At 31.1% G+C, this 26,930-nt stretch overlaps 1 protein-coding gene across 2 annotated transcripts in view; it reads left to right on the top strand.

Annotated features, from left to right (window-relative positions):
• The first annotated feature begins 236 nt into the window (after positions 1-236).
• The window catches only part of LOC143241120 (polynucleotide 5'-hydroxyl-kinase NOL9), a 28,841-nt gene continuing 2,147 nt past the window's right edge, over positions 237-26,930 (top strand). Inside the window, exons 1-13 of one of the 2 annotated variants that reach the window (XM_076484714.1) lie at positions 237-384; positions 3,892-5,096; positions 6,647-6,723; positions 9,536-10,089; positions 11,286-11,385; positions 15,354-15,451; positions 17,639-17,672; positions 18,481-18,617; positions 18,850-19,069; positions 19,363-19,473; positions 24,093-24,207; positions 25,377-25,449; positions 25,963-26,096. In XM_076484714.1, the coding sequence (XP_076340829.1) occupies positions 3,894-5,096; positions 6,647-6,723; positions 9,536-10,089; positions 11,286-11,385; positions 15,354-15,451; positions 17,639-17,672; positions 18,481-18,617; positions 18,850-19,069; positions 19,363-19,473; positions 24,093-24,207; positions 25,377-25,449; positions 25,963-26,096 (2,856 nt within the window). In that variant the 5' untranslated portion in view covers positions 237-384; positions 3,892-3,893. Of the gene's footprint in view, positions 400-3,891; positions 5,097-6,646; positions 6,724-9,535; positions 10,090-11,285; positions 11,386-15,353; positions 15,452-17,638; positions 17,673-18,480; positions 18,618-18,849; positions 19,070-19,362; positions 19,474-24,092; positions 24,208-25,376; positions 25,450-25,962; positions 26,097-26,930 lie in introns of both variants that reach the window. The other variant, XM_076484713.1, reaches the window with a different exon arrangement.

The raw sequence follows: 26,930 nt of genomic DNA, 5'->3' as shown, positions 1-26,930 counted from the left end.
AAGTAAAGTGAATGTACGCTTGAGCAATATAATTTTTTATTATTCGATACCTAAGTAGGAGGATCGGTGTTTAAACAGTTAAGACGAATGCCTCGAGAAATTAACCAATCTTATTTTACTAAACTGATTTCTTTTTCTACGTCTATATTCTAACCACCAAGTACCTCGTGGAGTATGTACTTATATGATTGTAACAGTAAATATAATGTAATTTCGCTTATTTGTAAAGAGAGGGCGCTTTATAATTTAATTCTTCACGTGTGGAGGGAAAACGGTTTAATTCTTTGTGGTTTTGTGAATTTTATTTGTTCTGAGAAATTAATTTATTTTAGGATAGAAGTACTCAACAAGATAAGGTTCCTGTTCGCGGTGAAATAGTGAGAAGTAAGGAACTAAAAAGTAATAAAAATCAGAATTTTGATATGTGTTGTGGGTATAGACTAAGATTATAAGTAGTGTTACACTTCAAACTCAGTGTTACACGCTTGTCGTGTGTTTATAGAGAAAAAATCATTGTAACATAACACAAAACGTTTTAAGTTATACCATGAATATGTAACAAATTCTGGTTTCATTTTCATATAATATGAGTTACTGAAATCAAAATCACAGTCATTTTGGTAGTGTTAAATTTTACTGTGTTTCAAAGTGTTCATCTCCATACTTCAAATATCTGTAAATGTTATTTTACTGAAACATTATTTCCGATTTATTAAGGAGAAAATAAGTAATCATATTAACAAATGCAAGGGGCAATACTCATTTATACTCAAAAAGTAAGAGTTGGTGTTTACATCAAGTGTCAGTGTGGATAATCAATGTAAATATAAATATGTAAGACTGGGGATGAGAAATTGCATAGTCTTGGTAATCTTAGGACAGTTAAAACTAGATTAAACCACATGAAGATTGTCCACCATTGTGATAGTATAAGCTAGAGTGTTATAAGGATGAGACTAGTTAAACTTGTGGGTAGTATGTGGTCTTAGTGTGCAGCTTGCTTAGATTGTGAATCTGAAGATTCATTATCCACTCCACACATTAGGTTGTGGGTGCACAATAAGTGTGAGTCAAAGCATACTATTTGTTGGGACAGGAGTTGACAGTTAGTGCTGTTGAATGTCTTTTTTTTAAATTAATCAGTCCAAAAATTGGGATTGCTAACAAAGTTAATCCTTGCATAGCCTTGAGAAAGCTAAGCTTGTGTGCTAGTTATTCAATATTGGAAATGCATGTTTGTGCTTTAAATGTTATTTCCTTCTCTTGAACTAAAATACAACTATAGTAAGTGTTAACTTTTGCCATCAGTTTCAAGTATATGAGATGGCATTTTGTTAGAGTTGACTTAAATTGAAATTTCATTAGCAAATTTTAAATATTTATTAAGTTTTATCATTATAAAATACTTTTCCTAAAACTTAATTTTAAGTCAAAATTCATTTAATGTGTAAGAAATTGCAAGGTCTTATCTTTATCAAAAGATTATTTAGTAAGTTTCATATTTAGGAGATTAGTGAAAAAGTATAAGAAATGGATTGAAAATTAGCTTCTTTGCAGAAAGCAAAAAAAGTAATGGAAAGTGATTTTTTTTTTTGACTGGTAAATGTGCCTAGGTATTCTGTTGGCATCAATATTTGATGTTTATGACTTAGTGTTTTGTCAGTTGTAATTCAAGATTTGTTATTTCTAAATTGCTAAAAATAACCAGTTATTTTTAAATTTCTTTTCATATTATAATCAACCTGTTAATAAACAAAAACTATTTATGTCTCTATGAATGTGATTAATATAAATAAGAGAAACCAAAGGCCTAAGCACTGAGCCCTGAGACACACCACTAACAACAACTATGTACATTGACTAGACATCATTAATAACTAGTTAATTGAATGAAAGAAAGATTTTTATAGCTAATCTCCTGTGTGGCATCTTATCAAAAGTTTAGTAGTTTTTTTTTTAATTTAAGTATGTCAAGACCACACTGGTTTCATTATTTAAAAAACTATACACATAGCAGTTTAATGACCATGAGATTGTTTATTCTAAATTTGTTTAAGGCATATCACATGTCTGTCTTGATCAAGCAAATCACCCTCTATTTCCACATCCCAAATGGATCACGTATCTTTTCAATCAGTTGCAGTAACACCTTTTTTACATGCACTCAAGATGCATAAAATGTCTGTTCTGATCAGTTTCAACTTGCAAAACACTCTTAAGATGTTTGAGTTCTAATATATCTTTTTTATGAGACTTAACCATGTGAGTTTGAAATAACCTTTGATTCACTGTAGTGAAAAGTGATGTGTAAATAAAGGATGACACAACCTCCTTGTACAGTATATCTCCTTAAACACTTGAAATAACTTCATTCTTCTCTTCTAATTGTTTAGCATACATTTATTCGTAAACTTGATTAGACATGAGATTTGAAGTAGTTTGCAACACTTAATATCTGTTCAAATCTGACTAGTTTCTTTTATTCCTGTTGAAATATGTAAAAAGAAAAACAGTTTCTTTACTTCTTCTTACCCATTATACATTTTCAGGTGAGAGTTATTTCCCGTTGTCTGGGGTTAGTAATTTTGTTTCTAGCATGGGACCTGTGGCTACTGGAGGCTTGTTATCTGAGGTGGATGTTAGCCATTGTTCTATATGTTGTGGATTCCTTCTTGCATACTGGGCCTCCTCCTACCATCTGTTAGGCCAATATTCTTTCTCCAGATTGAACATAATCAGGATGGTGATGATTTAACTGGCTATTTCTCCCACTAAGGTTTGCTCTAGGCACAGCTTTATTTATCTTCAGTGGAAAATTATTACTTTTCAAGTTTTTTTTTTTTATAATTAAGCTCTTTTTTTTTTCTTCCCCTTTATCTTCTGCTTCATTCTGTGTTTTTTCATATAAAATGTGTACCACAGACCATTTTGTTTTTTCTTCATCTAACATCAGGGTCAATGCAGTTTCATTTTTTGTTTATCTGGATACTTGGCTCTCCTAGTTGACTTTGCTGTTTTGTTCTAGCTTACAGATATTTTTCATTTCCATTTCTTGACTTCCTTGCATTTTTGGAATCTCCTTTACCTGCTTGTTGATTTTGTGTTCGTTATATCATATTTCTCTGAAAGCATATTTTTTTCTCCTTTCCATCTGTTATGGTTTGGATGTATGTGCCATCAAAACTTCTTGCATCCTTTTTCACTATTTTTGCATTTTCTTTTATTGAGATCAGATCTTTCTTTCCACACTTCAGTTGCTCAGTAGGGAATCTTTTTTTTTCACAGTTTGCCAGATCAGGTTTTTCAAGTGTCTTTCTTTTGCATTTCATTTTCTTTGACCCGTGAATGACATCCTTCAGACTGGGATGTGGATAAACCTTTATATATCCAGTTAGTTTGTTCCTTACAATTACATAATATCTTTGAAAAAGGATAAATAAATGTTTTTTGTTGTTTTTTTCCATTGCCTTCTTCCACTTTATTAGATTCTACCAGGTGGTTTGTTTTGTTTTATAATGTGATGGTTAATCCTACTATTCATTGTTAAAAGAGGTGGCAGTGAGTGGTGATGACTAGTTGCCTTCCCTCTAGTCTTTCACTGGTTACTTATGGATGGCTTGCAAAGATAGCCCTCGTGTAGCTTTACATGGAGTTCATAACAATACATACAAACATTATTTATGGCATTTTATTAATATTCCAGTCAGATGTTTAGTGGAGTTACTCTGGAAGGTTTGTAATGTTTGTCAATCTGGGTGAGGAAGATGACTTGTGGGAACAAAATTATGCATACAACCTACAGATAGTACTTGCATACACACACACACACGTACACGCATATATATATATATATATATGTACTCATGAATAATGTTTTTCCATTTCATAAAGGTATGGGAAAAACTCCAAAGCAGAAGTCTTCAGAAAGCAATAAAATAGGAACATTCTTCAAAAAGATTCCAAATGAAATGAAGAAAAAACCTTGGTTAAGATCTTTTATAGGTCGTATGACCCGTTCTAGTTCTGGTAAAGCTAATCTCAGTCAGAGCCTGGGAAGTAAGGAGTGTACAGGATATATTAGAAGACTAAGTTGTAGCTTTTCAGATGAACAGCCATTTAGTGCAACATGTAAGGTTGAAAAGAGTAATAAAATTAAAGATCTTTCTAGAAATAAAAAACTATTGAAGAAAAAATCTGAAACAGTCAGACTGTCATCTTCAAATAGGAGTGTTGAAAATATATACCAGGGCTCTTTCAGAATAAATTCTGAGCATTCAGAATCCCATCCCTCAACGTACAAGTCAAAGTTATCAAAGAGAAAGCACTTGGTAAAACAAAATCAACTTCTTGACCAGATTCCATTTGCGTTTAGTTCAGAAGAAGAAAATATGACCTATATTAATGACATCAAAAATACTCCTAAAGGGCAAATATTTGTTACAGGGTTTGATGGAAAAAAAGAGTTTGTTAATTCAGGCCTTAAAAACTTAATATATAATGTTGAAAAAGATTATGGCTCTGTTGAAAGTTTGAAAGAGTATAATCAAATAACTCATGGTGGAAAATCATTTTCTTCATCCAGTGAAGATGATAAAAGTGAGATGGATGACAAATCAAATCACATTGAAACACAGTTATACCCTTGTGTTGATTATACTGATGGTACTAAGAAAGATCCTAAATTTGGCACTGAAAGACTACTAATTAGCAAAAATACCAAATACATAGGTAGTGAAGATGAAGACAACAGTATTAGTTATAGTGAAAGTGATGAAGAAGAGAGAATAATGGATGTTAATGATACAAAATCACACAGTCCCTGTGATGTAGAAATAGTAGATTCACCATCTGTTGCTGAAAATCAAGGTACATTTCTTTCACCTTATGGCAAAGCATCAGAACTATCTGAAAGTGAAACATCTGAATGGGAAGACCTACCTTCATTCATGCAGAACTCTGAAATGTCTTATACTGAAAATGGTGAACTTGTGAATGTTGAGAATGGAAATGAAGAAAACAGAAATGTGGTAGATGCTGATGTTATATTTGGTAATTACGAGGATGAACAGCAACAACGACAAGAAAAGCACAAACAGGTGTGATATAAAGACATAACTGTTTTAGTAACAGATTTTTTGTTTAGTAATGTAATTGTAATGTTTATTATATATTTTTAAGTTAAATCAAATATTTATATTTTACTCTATGGAACTGAAATGTAATAACATATTCCAGACACAGTTCTGGTAGCTTATGAGATGTGCATTTCCCTCAGGCATTATTTGCAATATTTAATAATAGAAGTTTAAGCTGCAATTTAAAGATAAAATAGCACATTAAAATAACTTAATAACGTGATTGTTTCAGGACTATCTTTATGTATAGTTTTCATATGGAAAGTTTTAGAGGAAAACTAAACATGTTTTTCATATTTATTTTTAGTGGTTTTTTTTCAGATATTAAATGAGTTTATTTTAATGTTATTTTATCTGTAAGTGTTTAAGGATTGTATTTGTTATTTTAAATTCATTATTATTGATCTTTCTTAGTGTGAGTATCAACTTAATATGTAAAATTAGATTGATGTGATTATTGATATGTTAAATATTTTATCTTAGATAATTAATAGCAAAAAGATAAGTGAATGTTATCATTTCTTTCATCAGAAATAATTTCAGCTCCCAAAGATCTTTTAGGGACAATATCTCGTATGTTTATAATTCCATTAGGCGTATTTGTTGAGTGAAGAATTTTATATTGGACACAACCGATTTAAAAACTTGTGTACAAAAGATGAAATTTGTCTAAAATGTGATTAATTGAATATCTGTGGCTCAGACTGTATTATTTTGTAAGCTACAGTATAAAATGGCTTACTGTTTAAAATTTTTTGTTTTTTCTTTTTACTAAATAGTAGTTATAATTCCTAATTGGTTATCAGGAAAGATTAAAATTGTTTCAATAATCTGAGAGACATTATCCATCAGACATTCAGTAACATATTACTGAAATCTACAACTTGATGCTTGATGCAGACACAATGCTCAAAATCTTTATATTACTTGGGGTCTGCACTGATCCTATGCAACTTTTTATTCACAAGATGTATTCAACTGCAAAATATTGAAAGTTTTATTATTTTTGTGTCAGAGGATGATTATGTCACAGTTACAAAAATATAACTGCATAAAGTTTGCAGTTTTTAATTAAACTGTGAAGATGTTCATAAAAGAGCATGTGTATCAATTTTCACATTTTATCACTCTTAAGTAAAGATGAGATTTTAAAACAGTTTATATGATGTATCAGGTCATTCCTTAAGTAATGTCCAATCTTAGATTCAAAAGAAGGAAAAAGGATTTCAAATGCTTTTAATGTTATTTAATGAATAATGTTTGTTCCATTGTTATTAATTACTTCCTGCCAACGATTCATAAGCATCAATGAAAAAAATATCAATAAATATTTATTGTCAGGGTCCATATGGACCACAGGTGTATTGATGAAGGTTAACAACAAACTACTTTGATTGGTATTCTGGAAATACTTAAACACCCCATGCATTATTATTTTAAAAAAACATTTAATATTTAAATTAGTTACTAGTTAGTGTCACTTTGTAAGTGGATAAATGTTGTTATTTCAGGTGACATCAATACCTTCAGTTAAATTATCTCAAAAACCACTACTTTCAGTCAAAAGGGGCTACCAACCACCATTTCAGTAAGTTATTTTCAGAAGAAAAGGAAAACTTCGAGCACTAACAATATGTGTATATATATGTATATACATTTGTTTTTTGTTTCCAAATTTATATATAATTGATTTCTTTCTGTATTTTATGGTATACTTCAGGTGGTGTATAGTTTCGAGCAGACCACTATATTTTTATACAATCATGATTATTCCTATCAAAATTGAATGAATTTACTTAAAGATGGGTCATTATCATTTATGAATTACTGCAACATTACTAAAGTTTGGAGTTATTTTAAGGGTACAGAAGAATATGTAAGTTTGTTAAACCTGTGGGATAGTTTCCAAGATAATGATATATGATAGAAATGGCTTCTAATTAAGTAGGTAGTTAGCAGAATGTGGTAGTTAGCAGAATGTTTGGAAAAACTGTAAATAATATAATTACAATTTTGGTATTTTATCTTTCACATTAAAGAAATAACTTCTGTCGTGTATTCTGTTACCATTTTTGTTTTTTTTAGTTCAAAAGACTGTGTTACTATAGACTGTAAAGAAATACAGATTTTCTCTCTAATAACTGTTGTCTGTACTACTGAAACAAATATTTGTTCAGGTAATCCTTAATAACTTTATAATTTTATGAGAAAACTAACTTTCTATCAAGAGCTTTTTAATGTTATTAAGTTCTTTTGCTAAACTAATAAAAGTACTATTTAACTTGTATGATATACATACTAAAATCTTATTCAAATAATAAAACTGTCATGTACACATATTTTGTAATAGATAGGTTTAATTTTTTCAAAATAACTATCCATCTTACATTTTCCATAATAACATAAAAACACATTAGTCAACACTGGTTTCAATCTCAATTCCTTAGCAATCCTGTATATCTCATCATGTATCTCTTTATTAAACACAAAGTAATTGTAGCTAACCCTAGTAATTTTATGAATACTTCTTTAAATGACCTGTTTATCCTGACAATAAACCAGATTAAAAAGTATATTCTGTGTTTTATCTAGCAGTGTTTGAGAATAATTATTCAATGTCAAAGCTACCACAATAAACACAATTTTCAAATTTTTTTCTGTCACAAACTAGAAACATTTTGAAATACTAAGTTTATTAATGCTTAAAGATTTAATATATTTTCAAGAAAGCCTGCTAGTTCGTGATTTTGAATACTGGTATCAGTTACTATTGCTCTAAATGGACATTGTGTGGTTTTTCAGTACTGCATAGAAAATACCTGCTTGTGATTTTGTCTGTTTTAGCAAGTTATAGTCAATATCACTCATAAATCTTTATTTCTTTAAATTTAATAAGTATTCTTTTTAATCAGTTTCTCTTGTTTTGTTGGGTCCTTCTTCAATTTCCCAAAGTTATTTTAATTTATTAAAATATCTTGTACTTTCATAAACTAGCATAATCCCATTCCTGTTGTCTGACTTCATTATAATTATATCTTGTACTTTCATAAACTAGCATAATCCCATTCCTGTTGTCTGATTTCATTATAATTATATCTTGTACTTTCATAAACTAGCATAATCCCATTCCTGTTGTCTGATTTCATTATAATTATATCTTGTACTTTCATAAACTAGCATAATCCCATTCCTGTTGTCTGATTTCATTATAATTATATCTTTGACATGCTTTTTTTTTCACCTGATTAAAGGCTTTCAGTTTTCCTGTTTTCATTGTATTTATGCAAAGATGGCAAAACTACTACTACTTTAACTTTTCTAATGCTCAATACATATAATTGTAGCTTCAAGAACAAACTATAGCCTTTATAAAAGTGATAGACAAAACTTTGTGTCTGAAAATTCATTAAAGTTAAAAGTTCAACTCTTGTGATTAGGTACATTTTATGCTGAAATGTAAACATCTGTTACTTTTATTTGCTAATAGTTGCACATCATTTGATGTTGAAAGCATTGAAAGAAGCTTTGTTTGAGTGTATTCAGTAAATAATAAGTCTACTATTTGTAACTATTGCTTTCAAATGCAAAGATTAAAGAAATAGAGACTGGCATATTGGTTACTGAAGATTATTTTTAAAAATTTGAAAAGTAATTTCCAGACTGTTAATTTTCTCTTTTTTATTATATATTTTTTCAAATTTACTATCAAACTATATAGTTGTCCAATGCCTAAATTGTAAGTTTGAAGTTTTATAATGCTATTGTGCAGCTTTGTACTTTATAATATTCAAGCAGTCAGAATATAGATTTGAAGCATGTAATCTTCACAAGTTAGTTTATTATCAACTGTATTTAAGTACATGGAAAAATCAACTCACCTTTTAGTTTGCAAAAAGAAAAAAATTCCAGAGGTTGTGATTTTTAATTTACACAGTTGTTTGAGAAAATAATGTTCCTAATTTATGTAAATAGCTGTTTAGAAAAATATTTTTTTTGTTCTTAAATATAACACCAACTGTGACATAAATATTTGTAAAACATGTCACTACATCATTTGATGACAACTGGCAATTTTGTAGCTTTTCTATGTCCAAAATCATCCTTTATTTGTATTACACGGTTGAGTTACTTACACTAATATGTTTGTTTTGTTTTCATCAGGGCTGTGGAAGAAAATGTTTCATTTGATTTATGGCAAATACTGTCTAATCCAACTATTATTAATACAAGATTATTTATGATCTTTATGATCTTCAGAACCAAATTGAAACACTATACTACTGGAGTTAGTATAATGTTTATTTCATTGCATTCAGTGAAGGGTATACATGTAGTAGATTTTCAGGAGCTACATTTTAAGAGCTTTAGTTTAAACTCTTTCTTTTCTTCTTTTATGTCAGTATCTTCCCTGTTCCATCAAGGAATACAGTCATTGCTGTTCTCCACCATCCTGCTCAGGTATTGATGTATGGCAGAGCTGTAGTACGAGTGCTTAGTGGCTCATTAAACATACTAGGATATAGTCTCAATTCTCAGTGTTCTTCATACTTTCCAGTGTTCTCCAGCAAATGTCATTCCTATATAGGAATTAATACTGAGACAGTTGAAGCTGTACCTGTGGGCATGACTGTAAAACGACATCTTGTACAGAGGTTAGCACAGGAAGACTTGGAATCCCTTGCAGCAGAAGTATCCACTGTATTTGACAGTTTCTCAGTCTTAATAGTTTTGAAGAAGTTACCAACTTTCAAAGAAGTTGAGTATGTGACAATATTTATAAAAAAACTTTTTATTCCAGCAGCTGTACATAACCCCAAGAAACATCTACTAGTTCTTCCTAATTATAAAAAATATGGATTTAGCCTTACCACAAAAAATGAAATATTAAAATTTATTCCTGAACAAGCTTATGAGAATCTAGCTGGACAAATAATGCAAGAAATACTGAAATCAAGTGAGTATATTATAAAACTGTAAAAACAGGTCTTAAGAATGTTGTGTAAAACATGAATACTGGATGTTTAGTCTTGTACTTGTTATGTAATCTGTATTTAAAAAAAAAGAAAGCAAGATAATTAGAAAGTGGCACCTTTTGTGTTGAATAGGGAGAGTTGTTCTTCAGCAAGCATTATTTTACCCATTCTAATGTGAAAGATGTAGTTTTAATATATGGTGTAATTCTCGTGGTCATTTTTAACTTTTCTAAACAGAAGGGAAAAAAGATTTAATAAATGAACACATATATAACCTATAATTTAATCCTTAAATACAAATATGTGCAACAATAAAAAACTAAAGAAAGTATTTTAAGGTATGATTAGGCCACAACAAATCTTGAGATCTCTAAACGACAATTAGGACAGAAAAATAAATACTTATATTTTGGTCATTCAGACTAAACAGTAAAACAAACCACACAATAACCTTTCTAGATTCAAAACAAAAATTCAATATAGTACACACCTATTATTTATTGTAAAACAAGCCATGCTTTCTAACTACATAGATCCAGGTTGGTACATTTCTGTTGTTTGTTGTGAAACCAGCCATGTCTTGTAGCTACAAAAATCCACAATATTGTACATTGGGCATTTATCATGAAAGAAATTATGCCTCCCTGTGAAAAATTAATTGCATCAAAATTGTGACAACTGAAATGCATATTGGACTGCAGGAAATATTGAAAAATATTTTGTTATTGTATTTATTTTTTTTATTTTATTAACAATAATCTTAACATATTTTAAATTTAACATCTGATGGACATTAATTGAAAACTTTGTGAAACATATTTTTAGTTAGTTTTTTTGTGGGATATCTTGTAAAAAAAACTGTGTGCAACATGTTTATTTTTATACCAATAATATGCTAGAAAACATGTATAATTTGCCAATAAATCTTTAAAAGGTCACATTATGTGTTGTCATGTATTAAAATGTTAGGGTTTATAGGAAGGTTTTGATTATTATCATCATCTGTTTATTGTATTAGCTTAACTGAACTTCTTCACCATTTTATCTCAATATTTCAAAATCAAACTTTGGTTTAATCCCAGTGGCAAATTGTATATACAATTAGTATCATGCATTTTTATGGTGGTTATGGTTTCACAGTTGTACATTGGTAATGTTTTACTATTTCAAATACAAGAAAGAGATGGACTTGGAGGACCTTGCATCATTGTTTGTGGAGGGAAAAACACTGGCAAATCTTCTCTTATCCGTTACTTGATGAATTCAGCTTTAAATGTGTAAGGCCTCAATATATTACTTATAGTCCCTATCATATAGCTTTTATACTAAATAACATAAATTTTGATATGGTGTATTACCTTCACTCACCTAAATAACTGTTCTTATTCAGTGCTGCCTCAGAGAAGTGATAGTTTGATAGGATCGAATAGAGAGAATCATGCATCGGGGTGGGTGTGGTGTTGAACTCTTATTGATAGAGGGTTGTCACGTGATGATTTGCATGCTAGATACAGTTAAATCACATAGATCTGGGGTTACATGGGAGCTCAAGATTTATAGCATGCAAAAGTTTTCTTTTGAGAGCATCACCAATTGAGAACAGCTGTTTATGTGAGTGTAGTTATGTACCTACTGGAAGTATGTTTTCAGTACAGGAAAATTGTAACATTATATGTTACCTAACTATGTGCTACTGGTAGTCAGTATTATTAAGCAAGTGGTGTATTTGTGAATGGAACATCTATTAAGAAGTTTATGCAATGTTGAAATGTTAATTTGCAAGCTTTTGATCCTGTACCTAAGTGTTATAGTTAAGAACAAATGTGTATATCATGGCAATGTCATTTATTACAACAGTTTTGTTTCAGAAGCTCATTTAAAGGAGAGATAAAAATGAGAAAGTTAAAACAAAAGTAAATATAGTGAAATGAAATATCCAGTAAAATACTAGTCACAGAAGGATAAAATAATCTGTTAAGTTTTTAATATGCTGTTTTGTGTTTTTATTGTAGAGTACTTAACATTTCTAGTATACTTTTGGTAAGCAACAAACAAAATTAACATGACAAAGTTCTAATACTGTAATAACTTTTGTTTCCAAAGCATACCTACCTCTGCTGACAATGTAGTTATTTCTTGATCTTTAGGGTTTCCACCCTGAACTTATCTAAGCATTGAGAAAATTTATTCCAATCTTTTATATCCCATTCTACTTTACAAAATTCTCCATCAACTTGAATGTACCCTCTATCTATCACTATTATTTGGATAACGTAATCACTTTTTTCAACAAAGTATTCAGTATGAGTTTCTATCAACAGGAGTGTTGTGATTATTTGCTATCCACATTATTACTTTAAATGTTGTTGCAACAGGTTCTGTCAAAGTGTGGTTGTATAAGACCATCTAGGTGCCTACCAGATGATATTACCTTTGTATTATGAAGTACCACACATGGACTATTACAAGTAAAGCTAAAGGGGTTCCTTTCTGCCCCTGTCAATCTCCAACTTGAATAAATCAGTATTGATTTCCTTTTAAAAATTTAAGGAGGTTGGTTCACCTATTGCACAGATTTCAGAGCACAATTTCTTTGGGCTCCCCAATGCATGTTACCCCTCAGACTCGTGAGTCCTTACCACCCTTAGTTTCCAGTTGGTGTAGTAGTGAAAAGTAGCTTTTCTTCCAGTGTTCAAGTGTGTTCCTCAACTCTTTGAGAAGAGGGCAAAGTTGGGGGCCCTCTTACTTGGATCTTTGAGTTTGTTTTCCCAGAGTAGTAGGAGTGTCACCAGCCTCCTCTTGAGCCCACTCTTAATTCTGGCTCAGATTTGACACAAAACTATCCAGTTGGGGAGTGTGTAGCCCTTCTCTTTGATCAATGTCAGCTTTATATATTGTTCACGAAAGGAGGTCCACTATCTACTCATATTTCTGAACACCAAGTGGACCCATCATAGGTTCTTGGTAGAGCACAGGTTTTACATCCTCTGCTTGATTACAGGGGCAACCAGAATACTTCTTATCCACTTAGTTGGGGAGTGAGGATGAATGTTCATAATTTGAGACCAGATGAGTTTTTTTTTCCTTTGGTTGAGTACAGTATACATGATCCTGTCATTCTGTGCCAGGGGTGCTGCCTTTTGGACTTCTTCAGGTGGAGGAGTTTGTCCATGTAGATGTTCCTTACTTTCTAATCATGATTCCAGTGATACAAAACACATCACTCTATGGCTACAGATCAGGATCTAATCAAAAGGATATGTGCTTGATATCTATCAAACATTCCAGTCCAATAGCCTGAGCCACCAACATGAGATAAAGGTATCATGACTTCTTAATTCCAGCCCTAATTTGTGTATTCTTGGCTAACTGGTTTGGACTGGCCTATACCTATGATTACTTATACTCTATTTAACTTTTTACATAAGAACTAAGTTCTAGTTGAAGAGCATATCTGTTCTGGATGTAATGCAGTTTCTCCACTCTTGTACCAATTTTAATCATGATGTGCTCCTTTTCTATACAGACACTTTCTGTATAGATCATGCCTGCTCCAGCCTCTCCAGTTTTTTAGTGTTGGATTTTATCTATAGTATCAACAGATGGTAATTTTCCTAAACTGAAAATGCATTTCCATTATTACTTATTTCCATTGACACCTCCCCACTAAAATCCAATTAATATCTTTAAAAAGTGATTACATTATCTGAATGAGGTGCTCATATACAGTACCTAGATAGAGGGTGCACTGAAGTTGGTGGAGAATTTTGCAAATCATTATTTGCATTGTCTAGGGCAATGGAGTGTGGTATAAAAGACTGGAGCAAGCATTGTGAATGCTTTGATGGGCAAAGAGTGGGAACACTCGAGATAAAAAAATAGTTATATTGTCAGTGGAGGTAAGCATTATTCAAATACATTTTCAGTTTAGAAAAATATTAACTTTAGTTGTATCCTAGAAATGGTGATATCTGTACAATTGTCATGACTTGAAATAATGATTTATGTTCTGCTAGTGCTTTAACATAAGTCACAAAAATAATGTCATGTTTTCACCAGGCATTGAAGTGGTGTAGCCATTTTAATTAATTGATGTTTTCTTTTTTACATTTTATCTAAATACAGATAGCTGTAAAATGCCTCAAATAGCCTGTTATGCAATGGAACTTCTACTGATCACATTGGCCTCACTGGCCTAAAGATTTCCAGATGTTTCAGGTCATTTTAATCTCTCATTTCTGTAACTGTAAATATATATATATATATACATTATATATATAATGTATGTACAATTACTTCTTGCTTCATGTTTTACCAGTCCTTATAAGATCTGTTGAAAAAGAATCAAGCTTTTGAATGAATCCCAGAGCCAAATTGAGTTTTGGGACTAGCATTGGTGAATTATTTATATTGTTGTAATAGATGACTTCACATGATTTATACACACGTTCTTACCTTTAGTACTTATTTGAATATCTTCATTCTGCAAATTGCTCAACAGCTTAACAACAATTCTAGGAACAGGATTGAAAAACTTGCAAATGAAAACATAGAGTAAGCTTGTCCAGTATTATTATCCCCATGTTCAAATGATGACATCCCATGTTGTATTTTGTGATGCCACAGTAAGTGTTTCATGTCTCTGGTCAAATATGTTTTACACAGTATGTTTTAGAGTTGTCTCTAACTTGTTAGGTAGATTAATACATATACTTTTTTCTAGTATGTGTTTAAACCAGCATTTCTCAAAGTGTTAGGTGCACCTCCAGGGGGTATAAATAATCTCTTGGGGAGCATGAGGAATTAGGATAGAATATTCAGTAATGTAATAAAGCAAAATTAAGGATTTTGATTTATTTTTTTATTAATAAAAATAATAAGTAATTACCACAACATAAAGCATTTTAATGGATGTCTGTGTATTGCATCTTGTCACTTAACTCACTCTTTCCCTCATTTAAAGAAAAATAGGGCTAGAGATTTAAGAAACCATATTTGTTACAGAGAGGTGTAGATGAAAAAGGATTGTGAAATGCTGGTCTAAAAGGTTAAGATTTAGATTAAAAATGGTAATAAGCTGGAGTAACAAACTGTAATTTGTATTAGAATTCTTTACAAGATGAAATTTGAAATAATCTTCTGCATTATTTACTACCACAAGCCACATAAGCTGTCTGTTAACTGAATTCTAGTACTTAAGTTCTAAGTCTCCTTTTATAATTGTTATCAAACTATTTATCTACAGGTGTTGTGAGGTAATGCATTTAGAGGCAGATCCAGGCCAAACAGAGTTTACCCCACCAGCCTGTGTTGCAGTGACAAGGGTTTGTGAACCATTGTTTGGTAAGTTAAATTATAGAATACAGTTTATCCCACCAGTTTGTGTTGTTGCTACACAGGTTTGTGAACCATTGATTTATATGTTAAAGTATAGAACAGAGTTTGCTCAATATATAATATTAAAGTAAAACTTGTAAAAAAATAAGTAGATTAACATCTTTATCTTGATAGGATTTGGTTGATGACAAAGTAGTGTCATAAATATTTTCAACAGTTTATTTTCAGTCATTTGTGATAGTGTGGGATTTATCAGATTTTCAGTTTAGTTTTCATAGTTGTGATAACATGTGAATAAAATATACATTTTATCACTTTAAGATGGGTCACCAACCTTTGCACAAGGTTGGCGTGCTAAGTATTTTGTGGTCTATCAGTTGTAAAGCCCTAACTAAACCTGAACTACACTTAGGTCAGAGTTAAACATTATTGGCAAATGTTAAAGATTACTGTCATGATATAAAAGAATGTTTAGAGTAGATATTATTAATTAATTTATATTGTGGGTGAAATTTTATGATTGTTTTGTTCATAACAAGAGAGTTAAAAGCAATTATTTTAAAGTAAATGTTATTACCAGTTTAGTTAAGTAAACCAGTAAGAAATGTACATTGTGTTTACAATTTATCAATTTTAAGAGTATAGAACATTGCATGAAATATATTAATCTTGAGGATATATAGTGAGTAGGTGATTTAGTAATGAACATACAAATAGTATGGGACGGACAGAAAAGAGCAGACGAGAAACAGTAACATAAAAGAGATGTTCAAACAGAGAAGGAAGACATAACAATTAATATAGGCTTAGTGGTTGATATATATTATAGTGAGACTAATGGTGTTGAAAGAGATAATAAGAATATTTTATTTAATCAAAGAGAGTTCTAAAGTAATTGAACCTTCCTACATGTACTTTGGCAAAAGTAAACATTTATTGGAAGTAGGCCTAAATAGAAGAGGATTAGACAATTTTAGAAGTACAGGATACAAGCATGGTAACTTGAAGAAAACTAAGTATGATTGGATAATTTTGTGAGAGTAACAGAGAAAAATAGTTTGGCTTGCCATCTCTAATTCTAAAGCAGTTGGATAGGCCTAAGTAGGTTTTTGACAAAAAAGAAGAGACTTGTGTAGTGTTCATGATTTGCCTGCGATCATTTGCAGTATAAAGAATTTGTTGTAACTATGTTTAACTAGTTCCAAATACATATTATTTTGAGATCAAGTGAAGTGAGTGCTGTTTGTTTTACCAGTTTATCTCTAAAGTCACAGAGACCTACCTTATAAGAATCTTTGGCCAATAACCCATATTATTAAACTTGCTTCCTAAATACTACTACTATATAAAATATTAAGAAGAATAAGCTTCATTATAAACTTTTGGGAAATCAGAATGATCTTCCAAGGAGTTGTTCTAGCTGATACAGAGGACACAGTTTTTACATAATAAAAAATATATATACACAGAAAGAATTACAAAATCAAATATTTTCAGTATTGAAAAATTTTCAATCTATCTGTAAAAGGTTTGTTTGTGATCAATCATAACTGAAATATAAACACCCAGCCTGAAATAAATTGTGATAAAATAATGAAGAAACAAAAATGTAATCATGGTATTAAACAGATGAAAACAATAAGTAAAGTGTATTCAATGTATAAATAAAAAAAGTCATTATATTTGATATTACATTTTTGTGTTTCTGATTTTTTTAAAAGTTGTAACATAAAGAAAAGACCTGCAACAGGGTTGTGCTAGTGTGATTTTCTAATGTAAAGTAGAATCTTCTACCTTTTTTTTGTTCAAAGTGTTAATAAATAATACAATATTGCATATTAAAGAAGACATAGTGATGTATTCTGCAATTTATGCAACCCTTGTTTTGGTGAATATATATATATATGAACCTTATACGATTTTCATACTTATTGAATCATAATGAAAAACAAAATTATACATCACAGATGTATAAAATGCTATTATAAATATATTTGTGAAGGTATTTATAATGCATAATATGGTTACCTGAATGTTAATCAATAACCATGTGTACAACCAGAAAAGTTGTTGTATGATCTCGTTCATATGTAATATTTTCATTGTACTATTGCAAGGCATTATACTTGATTTACATTCATAGTTTGCTCTTTGAAGAGCTGGATGTATTTAAAAGTATGTAATGTCTTACAGGTCCACCATTCACACACCAGAAGACACCAGAGAGGTACAGTTTATTTTACTTTTTTGGTTACTGAGAAATTCAAGAAACAAAATTTGGTTCATCTCCAAATCAACATTTTGAACACTTAATATGTGAAAAAAAAGTTGCAGTAGAAGGGTTTGTGGATTAATGAAAGATGGCTTTGAAAAGAAAAAGATTCTTTTTTTTTTTTTTTAATCAAATAATCTCAGTTGTGAGACTGATCCAGTAAAGTGAAATATTTCTTAGCCATGTATGATGTAGTTTCTTCTATATATTTATATGTATAAAGAGAATTACTATTTGGTCAGAGCCACTTTACATTGCAAGATAACATAGCTACTCCATCTGAAAAGCTAATAAAATGCCTTCAAGACTTCCTTTGAGATGACTTGGAACATAAGATTGACTTACACATTAATTCTGTTGAGTATTCTCCTGGTTTTTTAAATGTGGTCAGACATTGCATTGGTCACTATTATTTGTAGTTCATGTTCCAAATATCTTTAAAATATCTAACACGTACATTTTCAGTGCATCATTTTGAAAACACACCATGCTTGTCCAGTTTTAAATTCTGAAAGAATTAATCATATGAAAAACTTTATTTTTTTTTTAAGATTGTTTGTTTTTACCTTGGTCATTCTCTTTTTATGCATCTAACAAGCAAAGAATACAGAATTCAGCACATGTTCTGAGTACTTCCTTTTTGTGTTGTTTCTCAAGATTTCTTTGTGGTGAATTTTAATGTCCCATTACTAACAAACAATGTGCAACCATAATGTTTTTTTAAATATTATGTAAACAATTTTTTAATTCAATGTCTGTCCAGAATGAGCTTCGTTGGTAGTGTTGATCTACAAAATGCCCCTGATTTATACTCCGAGAGCATTCAAAAGATACATGAATGGTACAAAGAAAATTTTAACAGGGTTCCTCTTTTTATCAACACCATGGGATGGAATGTTGGTAAGTTTTCTGTAGTATTTGAGGTTTTGATATAGTGTGTTATCTCACTTGTTAACATGTTTGAGGTTAAGACAAGTAATTTGTTTTTTATTCTACTATGTTGTGTAAAGAATCAAAGTTTTATCATTTGGTTTGCTAAATCTTATAAATACAAAATAATCATTAGAATCTAATGTAGTTGAAATATTGAAATAGCTTAATGTTTTAAATAAACTTTTTAAAACTTACAAAGGTATTGGACTATCATTATTGGTTGATATTCTGCGACTTGTGCAACCTAACATCGTGATCCAAATGAAAGTTGAATTGAAGTCACATAACCTTCCTGACTTAACTCCAGAGTTCTTACGTTCTGCTTGTGGCTGGAGGTCAAATAGAGAAGTTTATGAAAACAGTGCCCTCAATTTCAAGTACCAGCGAGTGATTTTGTCACCACCTGTGGTAAAAGCTAGGTAGTTTGATAGTGCATTGAACAAGTTATATGTTTAATATTACTTTTAGAATGTGAGCATTGTAGTTATTAATGCTAAAGAAATATTTGCTTAACCATATCTCTTTCATATATGTATAAGACATTGAAATTAGATGAAGTAGAAAACTGAAGCCAGTGATCATACATGTTGTCATAAAGGTGTATAAACCATAATAATAATAGTGAGATATCATCTCTCTTAAAAAGTATTATGTACTTTTACTTTAATATAAAACATTAGTATTTGTTACTATGGTTCATTTGTTTCTGCAGGCCAAATGTTGCAGCACCTGTTTTAAGATCTATGGCAGTCATGGCATACCTTGGAAAACTTCAGAACTCTGTCCCATACATTCTTCCCTTGAATTCTTTTACTCCATTCAGGTATTTTTATAGTATTCTGTTTTAATTAGATTCATGGAAATGCTATAATAAAGTTAAACAAAATAGTTACATAATAAATTAATTTTCTTTGTCGTTTTTTCTTTTGGTGTTGTTAAGTGAAGAGTTTTAGTATAATTCAAGGGTCACCAAACTTTTTTCACAGGGGGCCAGATTACTTGGGGAATGAGAAGCGCAGGCCACATGATCATTATGTTCAATACTCATAAGGTAGAACGAAAGCTCTCTGTAAAAGACTTAACACTAAGTTTAGGATGCCACATTAGCCATGTGGGAGTAGCATGCAAAACACATATATAATAAAAAACAAACAGAAATACAACCAACATTTTTATTTACCAAAAGATTATCAAAGAAGGTGACATTAGTAAAAACAATTGCCACATCGCATATAGTGAGTACATATTTGAATTTCACTAAGCCGCAAAAAAGTTAGTGAGGTTTATGAAATTGGCATTTGGCTTTCAAAATATCTTCAATGTTCGGTTTTGAATTGCTGCATCCAAGCATTAGAATTGCTTTCAAATGTTCATCAGTCAACCTTGATCGATGTACCAACTTCACATACTTCATTTTTTAAAATGAAAATGCTTATTCACAGACATAAGTTGTTCTGAACACTGATGCCATACCAGATGCAAACTGCTTCAGCTTTGGAAAATCATCTTCAGGTATGCAGCTGTAAAATTCATTAAGTTGCCCCTCTCTGTGTTTTGCTTTCAACAAGTCATTTCCTTGCAAATCGATGACCTCCAGCTAAAGTTCCACTGGCACGTCATCAATGACACAATCAAAAGGATTCTGAAAAAGGAGAATGTCACTTTCGATTCTGTTGAGATCCGAAAATCTCTCTAAAAAATGTTTATTTAAATCACCAATAATCTTTTTCTGAAACTCCAGGGTGACATCTTCTGTGATTCCAGCATGAAACTCATTGAAACACTGAAAATGAGAGAAGTTTTCTCTTTCCAAATGTGCTTCAAACAATGACAGCTTTTTCCAAAATCCTTTAATGATTCTATAGAGATTGCAGACAAGGTTATTCTTCCCCTGAAGTTTCAAGTTCAATTCCTTCATGTGGGATGTGATGTTAACCAAAGTTGTCGTCAGTAAAAGGTTTTCCTCGCCCTGCCATCCTATGCACTATTTTGTAACTTATATGAGTGACAGATTCATTTTCAGCAAACTTTTGCGTGAAGAGATTCTTTTGAGATTCAAAAACACGTTTCATGGATTCAAATTTCTTAGAAAGGAACTTTCCTGAAAATTTCAAATATGTTGATAGATGTTTTGTTTCATTGTGATGCCGAAGATTGTACTCTTTCAAAACGGCAACACTTTCGTTGCATATCACACAAGTAGCTTTCTGGTTTTTTGTTTCCAAAAAGAAGTACTTTTCTCCCCATTCTTCATTGAAAGCACGACACTCAGAGTCCACTTTTCTTATTTTAAAAGCAGCCATAACGATGGGTGAAAAAAAAACAGGATCTGGAAATGAAAAACACAGAATGCTGTGAGAAAAGTATTGTACTGGTCCAAAAATGCGCAAACAAAATGTATTGAAATGTATGTTTGCCACGACACTTACCTAAGAACAAGTTACAAAAAGCTCATAACCTGACTTCTAAGAGAAATGAGCTTGCTGAAGTGGTAACCCTAGGCTGCTAAGTTCACAAGACGAGTCGATAGGACGAGGGTTAAGTCTGTACTTGTTTTTGAAATCCTAATGCTTTCATAGATACATGCCTTGATATGAATAGACGGGCAGCAAGGACGAAAGGAGAATTTTTCTATTTTATTAAAAATGCGCGTGACAGCCTTTTTCATTTTATCATAATGTCTTGTTTGTCAGCTTAAAGTGACCATTGGTGTGATTTATTTTGTTATGACAGTTGGACATTTGATAAAGTGTCACTTTTTATTTCCAAGCGGCTAGCTTCTGGCGGGCTGGACAAAATGACCTCGAGGGCCGTATCCAGCCCACGGGCCGTAGTTTGGTGACCCCTGGTATAATTAATAAGTCATACTTTTAATGTAAATATGACTGTCCCATGTATTAGCCTTTGTCATGGTTTCAAGTTGCTAAACTTATAACAAAGTACCTATTTCATGCTTTTTAAAAAAATAAATAAATAAAAAATGACTTGGTGATTGATTCACTATGTAAATCAGTTTTTTTGCACTGAGTTGAATATTTCACACCGTGTTGTCTTTTAACACCTGTCATTATAAATAATAATTATATCTTCTATTAGTTTAAAACAATTTTGGTGTGACAATAACTATTGAATGAGTTAACTAATTTATATATATATTACAAAAAAAGCATTGATTTGTTCTATACACTTGAGTTATCAAACTAACCATACTATTTTAAAAAATATCAAGTTATTGAAAAATGTTTCTCAATCAGTGATGTCGAGAAACCCACTTGTTGAGAAATTTATATGCAAAAACGGCTCGTTTAAAAACCTAAAACAAGACAAAAACATAAAAATTCTAAAAGCGGATAAAGGTAATGCTATAGTCATAATGAACACGAATGAATACATCCAAAAAATGAATAACATCCTATCAGACACGAACAAATTTAAACCAATACACACAAATCCAACAAAGACACACGAGACGCAACTGAACAAATTGCTACTACAAATGAAAAAAGCCAACACAATTTCACAAACACTTTATTCCTACCTACGTAAAACCGACTGACGCACACCGCAAATATATGGCATCCCCAAACCTCATAAACCAGATTGTCCATTACGACCAATAATGTCCACATATGAATCGTTTAATTACAATCTTGGTAAATACATAGCATGGGCATTCTCCAAATATGTAACATCAGCCAGCTCATTCATCAAAGACTCTTTTAATTTCAAAGTCTAATCTAAATCAACTTAATCATAAAGCCTTAATGGCCAGTTTTGATGTTATATCCCTCTTTACAGAAGTTCCAACCACTGAAGCCTGCAAGATAGCCTTAGAACTCTATATCCGAGACCCTAACCCACCTATAGACATTCCCAGTAACCAGTTAGCAACCCTCATAGAATTCACCACGATAAAGACAAACTTCATGTTCAACAACCAAAACTATATACAAACAAATGGCCTAAGCATGGGCAACCCAGTATCACCAGTTCTAGCCAATATTTTTTATGACACAAGTTGAAACACAAGCAATTAACACAGCATTACATCCACCACTATACTGGTACAGATATGTAGATGACACGGTTGCGGGATTCAAATCTACAGAACACATACTTAATTTTTTCAATCACATTAACTCTATACATCCCAACATTAACTTCACATGTGAACAGGAAGAAAGCAATCAAATATTATTTCTTAACCTCAAAATTACAAGAACCGACACACAATTCAAAACAGAAATCCACCGAAAAATCACCCATACTGGACTATACATTTCTTGGGACTCAGCACATGAAACAAAACAAAAACTCAACATACTAAGAAACCAAATAAACACAGTCATAAAACTATGCTCACCAGATAAAATTAACGATGAATTAGACAAAATAAAACAATACTTCATCAACATCAATAAGTTTCCTCCACAAACCGTAGAAAACATTATACACACACACCTAGACAGAAAGCAAAATCAGCCAACTTAAGTAAATATATCTCACGAATCAAAAAATCACGAAACCATATACTGCTGTATGCCATATATTCCTGACATTAGCAAACAAATAACCAACATTTGGCAAAAACTAGTAACAAAATATGACATTCCAGTTAATACCAAATTTATTCAAAAAACCAGGCACAAAACTGAGGTCTATACTATGTAAAAACTACACTGACAAACACCACACCAACATTATTTACAAAATACAATGTGATAACTGCCACGACTTCTATATTGGAGAAACAAGTAGAAAAATGGAAACCAGATTCAAAGAACATAAAAAGTCACCTTCACACGTTTTCGAACACTGCAAGTCAAATAAACACAACATAACCATAGAAAACACTCAAATACTAAATAAAGAAACAAACATAAACAAATGCAAAATTAAAGAAGCCTTACTTATACAACAACTTAAACCCAATATAAAGGAATGCCTTTATACCTATATTAATATAATAAAATAAATAAAATTATATATTCAAACATCTAATACTGCCCTCTACATTCCGACACTCAGTTACACAACCCCTTTCAAACATGTGGTCAGCTTCCGGTCAGTTACCTCTTTCTTTGTGAACCTGACGATGACCGAAGAAGGTCGAAACGTTGTTCGCTCTTCTATGTAAAATATTTTCTCAAACCAAACAAGCAGTTTTTGCATATAAATGTTTCTCAATGTTCAGGGTTTAATGAATTATTCAGGACACTTTATAAAAGCACTTGTGTTTCAAATAATTTTTTAATTTTTTTATCAAAGTGTTATAATTTTAAACATTAGAACTTTTTTGCTAAGTTTTGTCAGTGTATTTTATGTGACATGTAATGAAGCCAGACGTTCTTACTGAACCAGGTAAAACATTCCTTGTTGACTGAGGCAGTATAACATCGTCTTTGTGCTATAGTCTGTAAAATTTCTGAACATATTGTGTAGGGTGTCATGGGCTACAGTTGCTGTCCACGTTTGTGAAGACATCGTTCCAGTCAACCACATTTTGTATGCACTCAATGGAAGCCTTGTGGCTTTGTGCCAAGTTGATAGCAGTCAGGTATGAGGCCAAGACCTTTGAGAGTTTACAAAACCTTAAGAATGAAATATTATGGAAACCTTCTTGTTTCTGATTTCATAATAACTACAGTGTGCTTATTAAGTGAGTGTGCTTAAAGGTAGGTTGTCTTAATTATGTTGGAAGTTTTGTTTTAATATTGGAATTTTGTTTCAAGATGTGACAAAGACTATCTGACAAAAGAAAACAAGCTCTGAAAATGAATTTCAGGGTGTAAATGGTACCAAAGTGGAAAAACTATTCTAGTGCTTGAGTATGACTACATCTATTTTTAGTACATTTGTCTGAGCCAGTGAATTTCAAATTAAAGAATTATCTAAAAATAGCTTTTCAAATATATCAACTGCCTGTGATAAGTTTAGTTTTTAAGCATTGCAACATAAAATTAAAAATATATTTAACAAATCCCCCACTGGTACAGCAGTAAGTCTTCAAATTTACAATGCTAAAACCAGGGATTTGATTCCCCTTGGTGGACTCAGCAGATAGCCCAATGTGGCTTTGCTATAAGAAAAACATACAATTCTAAATTATATTCATTGCAGTTATAAAAAACCCAGTACTTGTGTATTTACTGGAGTATAGTTAAGTCTATTTTTAACTCATTTGGAAAGTTGTATTGATGTGCATTATGTTTGTTAACATATTAGAAGACATATTTTACTTTTTATTGATAATTCACATAAAGTTAGTAGCAAGTGCTTTTAAAATGGTAGGACACACGCAGATTAAGAGAATAATTAAATGTGAGAATAAAAATGTATTGGCCATTAAAATACAATTCAGGATTAAGGTGAAGTACTTAATATAGTGTTTTAGTAGTGAGAACAGTTTCATGAAATAAACCAAGTAATTCCATAATAGTTTTGTAAGCTGCAGAGAACTGATATTTACAAATATTAAACTTTATGTCAAAGAAGAAATATCTGTAGCATTATCCTAGAAGTAATGTGATAAAACATTGACCCCAGAACATTTTATTGGAGATTTTTATATCTAATAGAATAAAATAATTTTAAGTAGAACTAAAACATTTTTTTACAGGTGTTGCTTCTTTTACCTAAAAGGATATGTTTCACACCTGAATGGTTTACTGGAGACTTTTATTGGTATAAAACACTATCTAATGATAACCTACGTTCTATATTTAGATGAAACAACCCGAAGATCCAAGCTTTCCCAAACTGTTACCTAAAACCTTGGTGAATGAGTGTTTTGGATTTGGTAAGATTTAACTATTTTGTCTGTTAACTTGGACCTTTTCTAGTATATAAATTATTTCAGTATTGATCTTTAAAAAAGAATAAATCAAACTAATATTCTTACTTTACTACAATATAATATTTTTAGGTTATATGACTCTTACTAATATACATACCCCCCAGTGAGACAGCAATAAGTCTGTGTACTTACAGCTAAAACCCAGGGTTCAATTTTCTGTGGTGGACACAGCAGATAGTTTGATGTAAATTTGCTCTAATATAAAAAGAAGTAAATTAATATACATATACTGCTATATTTAAATAGCTTTTAAATTATAAAATTATTTTTATACTGTACCTGGAATATATGCAACCAACTTTCTAAATCGTAGTGTTGTAGTAAAAAACAGTTTTATATTATGCAAGTTTTCAGTAGTCTATGTGGGTAATATTTTGTAAAGATTTAACAATTTTATGTCATTTTAGAAACTTTATTTAGTAAAATAGGATTTTTGCTGTTTGTTTTATGTTAAAGGTGTTGTACGGGCAATTGATCCAGTAAACAAGACATTTTTTATAATTACACCGGAGCCTTTATCTCGTCTCCAGAAGGTTAATGCTCTTCTTCGAGGTAGTGTGAATCTTCCTGAACAGATACTAAAAGAACAGGTGAGTTTTTGTTCTTTATGCTCAAAGGACGTGCAAATATAATAAAGGTAATTCATAAAGCAGGAATACTATTTTAAATACCACCAATAGCTCAAGAGTAATAAGCTACATGGTTACCTAAGTCTAATTATTAATTTGTATTACTACTACCTATTTTATATCCCATACTTTTGGCTCATAATCTGCTGCTATCTACAAAGATATCCTTGACAAGCAAATAGCACACCAGCCTTTTTATCACAAAAAACATTTTTTTAAAGGACTTTCCTGAAACACAAACTACTGCATATGTGATCTCTGGTTGTCTTACAACAGGATATGAACTCTTTAACATTGTAATGGTTCTTGTTGTATGAATGAAAAAAAAAAGTTAAACCAAACATTTTCTTCAGTTTGGAAGTGGAAAATTTGTGCTTCAACTATTGTGTCATGAATGGACTTACGCTTTTATATGGTTCATGTGTGTGTTTACTTGTTTAGCATTGTTACTACTGTATTTTAAATCAGTTGTAATACTGAAAGCTAGAAATTAAATTGACATATCTTGATAGTTTGGTTCAAAATGTGCTAGAAATGTTCCCACTTTACTTTTAGCAGCACTGTAATGATATATTTCTAATTTGTTCTTATTCATAGATATTTGAAATCTTTACATTTTAATAATGAAAGTGTTTAAAAGTTCAGTTATCACTTTAAGTGTACCAGATAAACAGGTTGTTTTTTGTTTTTTTTAATATTCAGGGCAGGCCAATTATACATATAGTCTATGAATAATTAGGGAAAGTTGTACCTTGGTAGCACAACTATAGATAGTGTGTTATGCACGTTAAAAGT

The sequence above is a fragment of the Tachypleus tridentatus genome, chromosome 13, assembly GCF_004210375.1.
Source record: "Tachypleus tridentatus isolate NWPU-2018 chromosome 13, ASM421037v1, whole genome shotgun sequence".
NCBI lineage: Eukaryota > Metazoa > Arthropoda > Merostomata > Xiphosura > Limulidae > Tachypleus > Tachypleus tridentatus.
The sequence above is the reverse complement of the archived record's forward strand: the minus strand, read 5'-3'. Positions and strand labels throughout refer to the sequence as shown.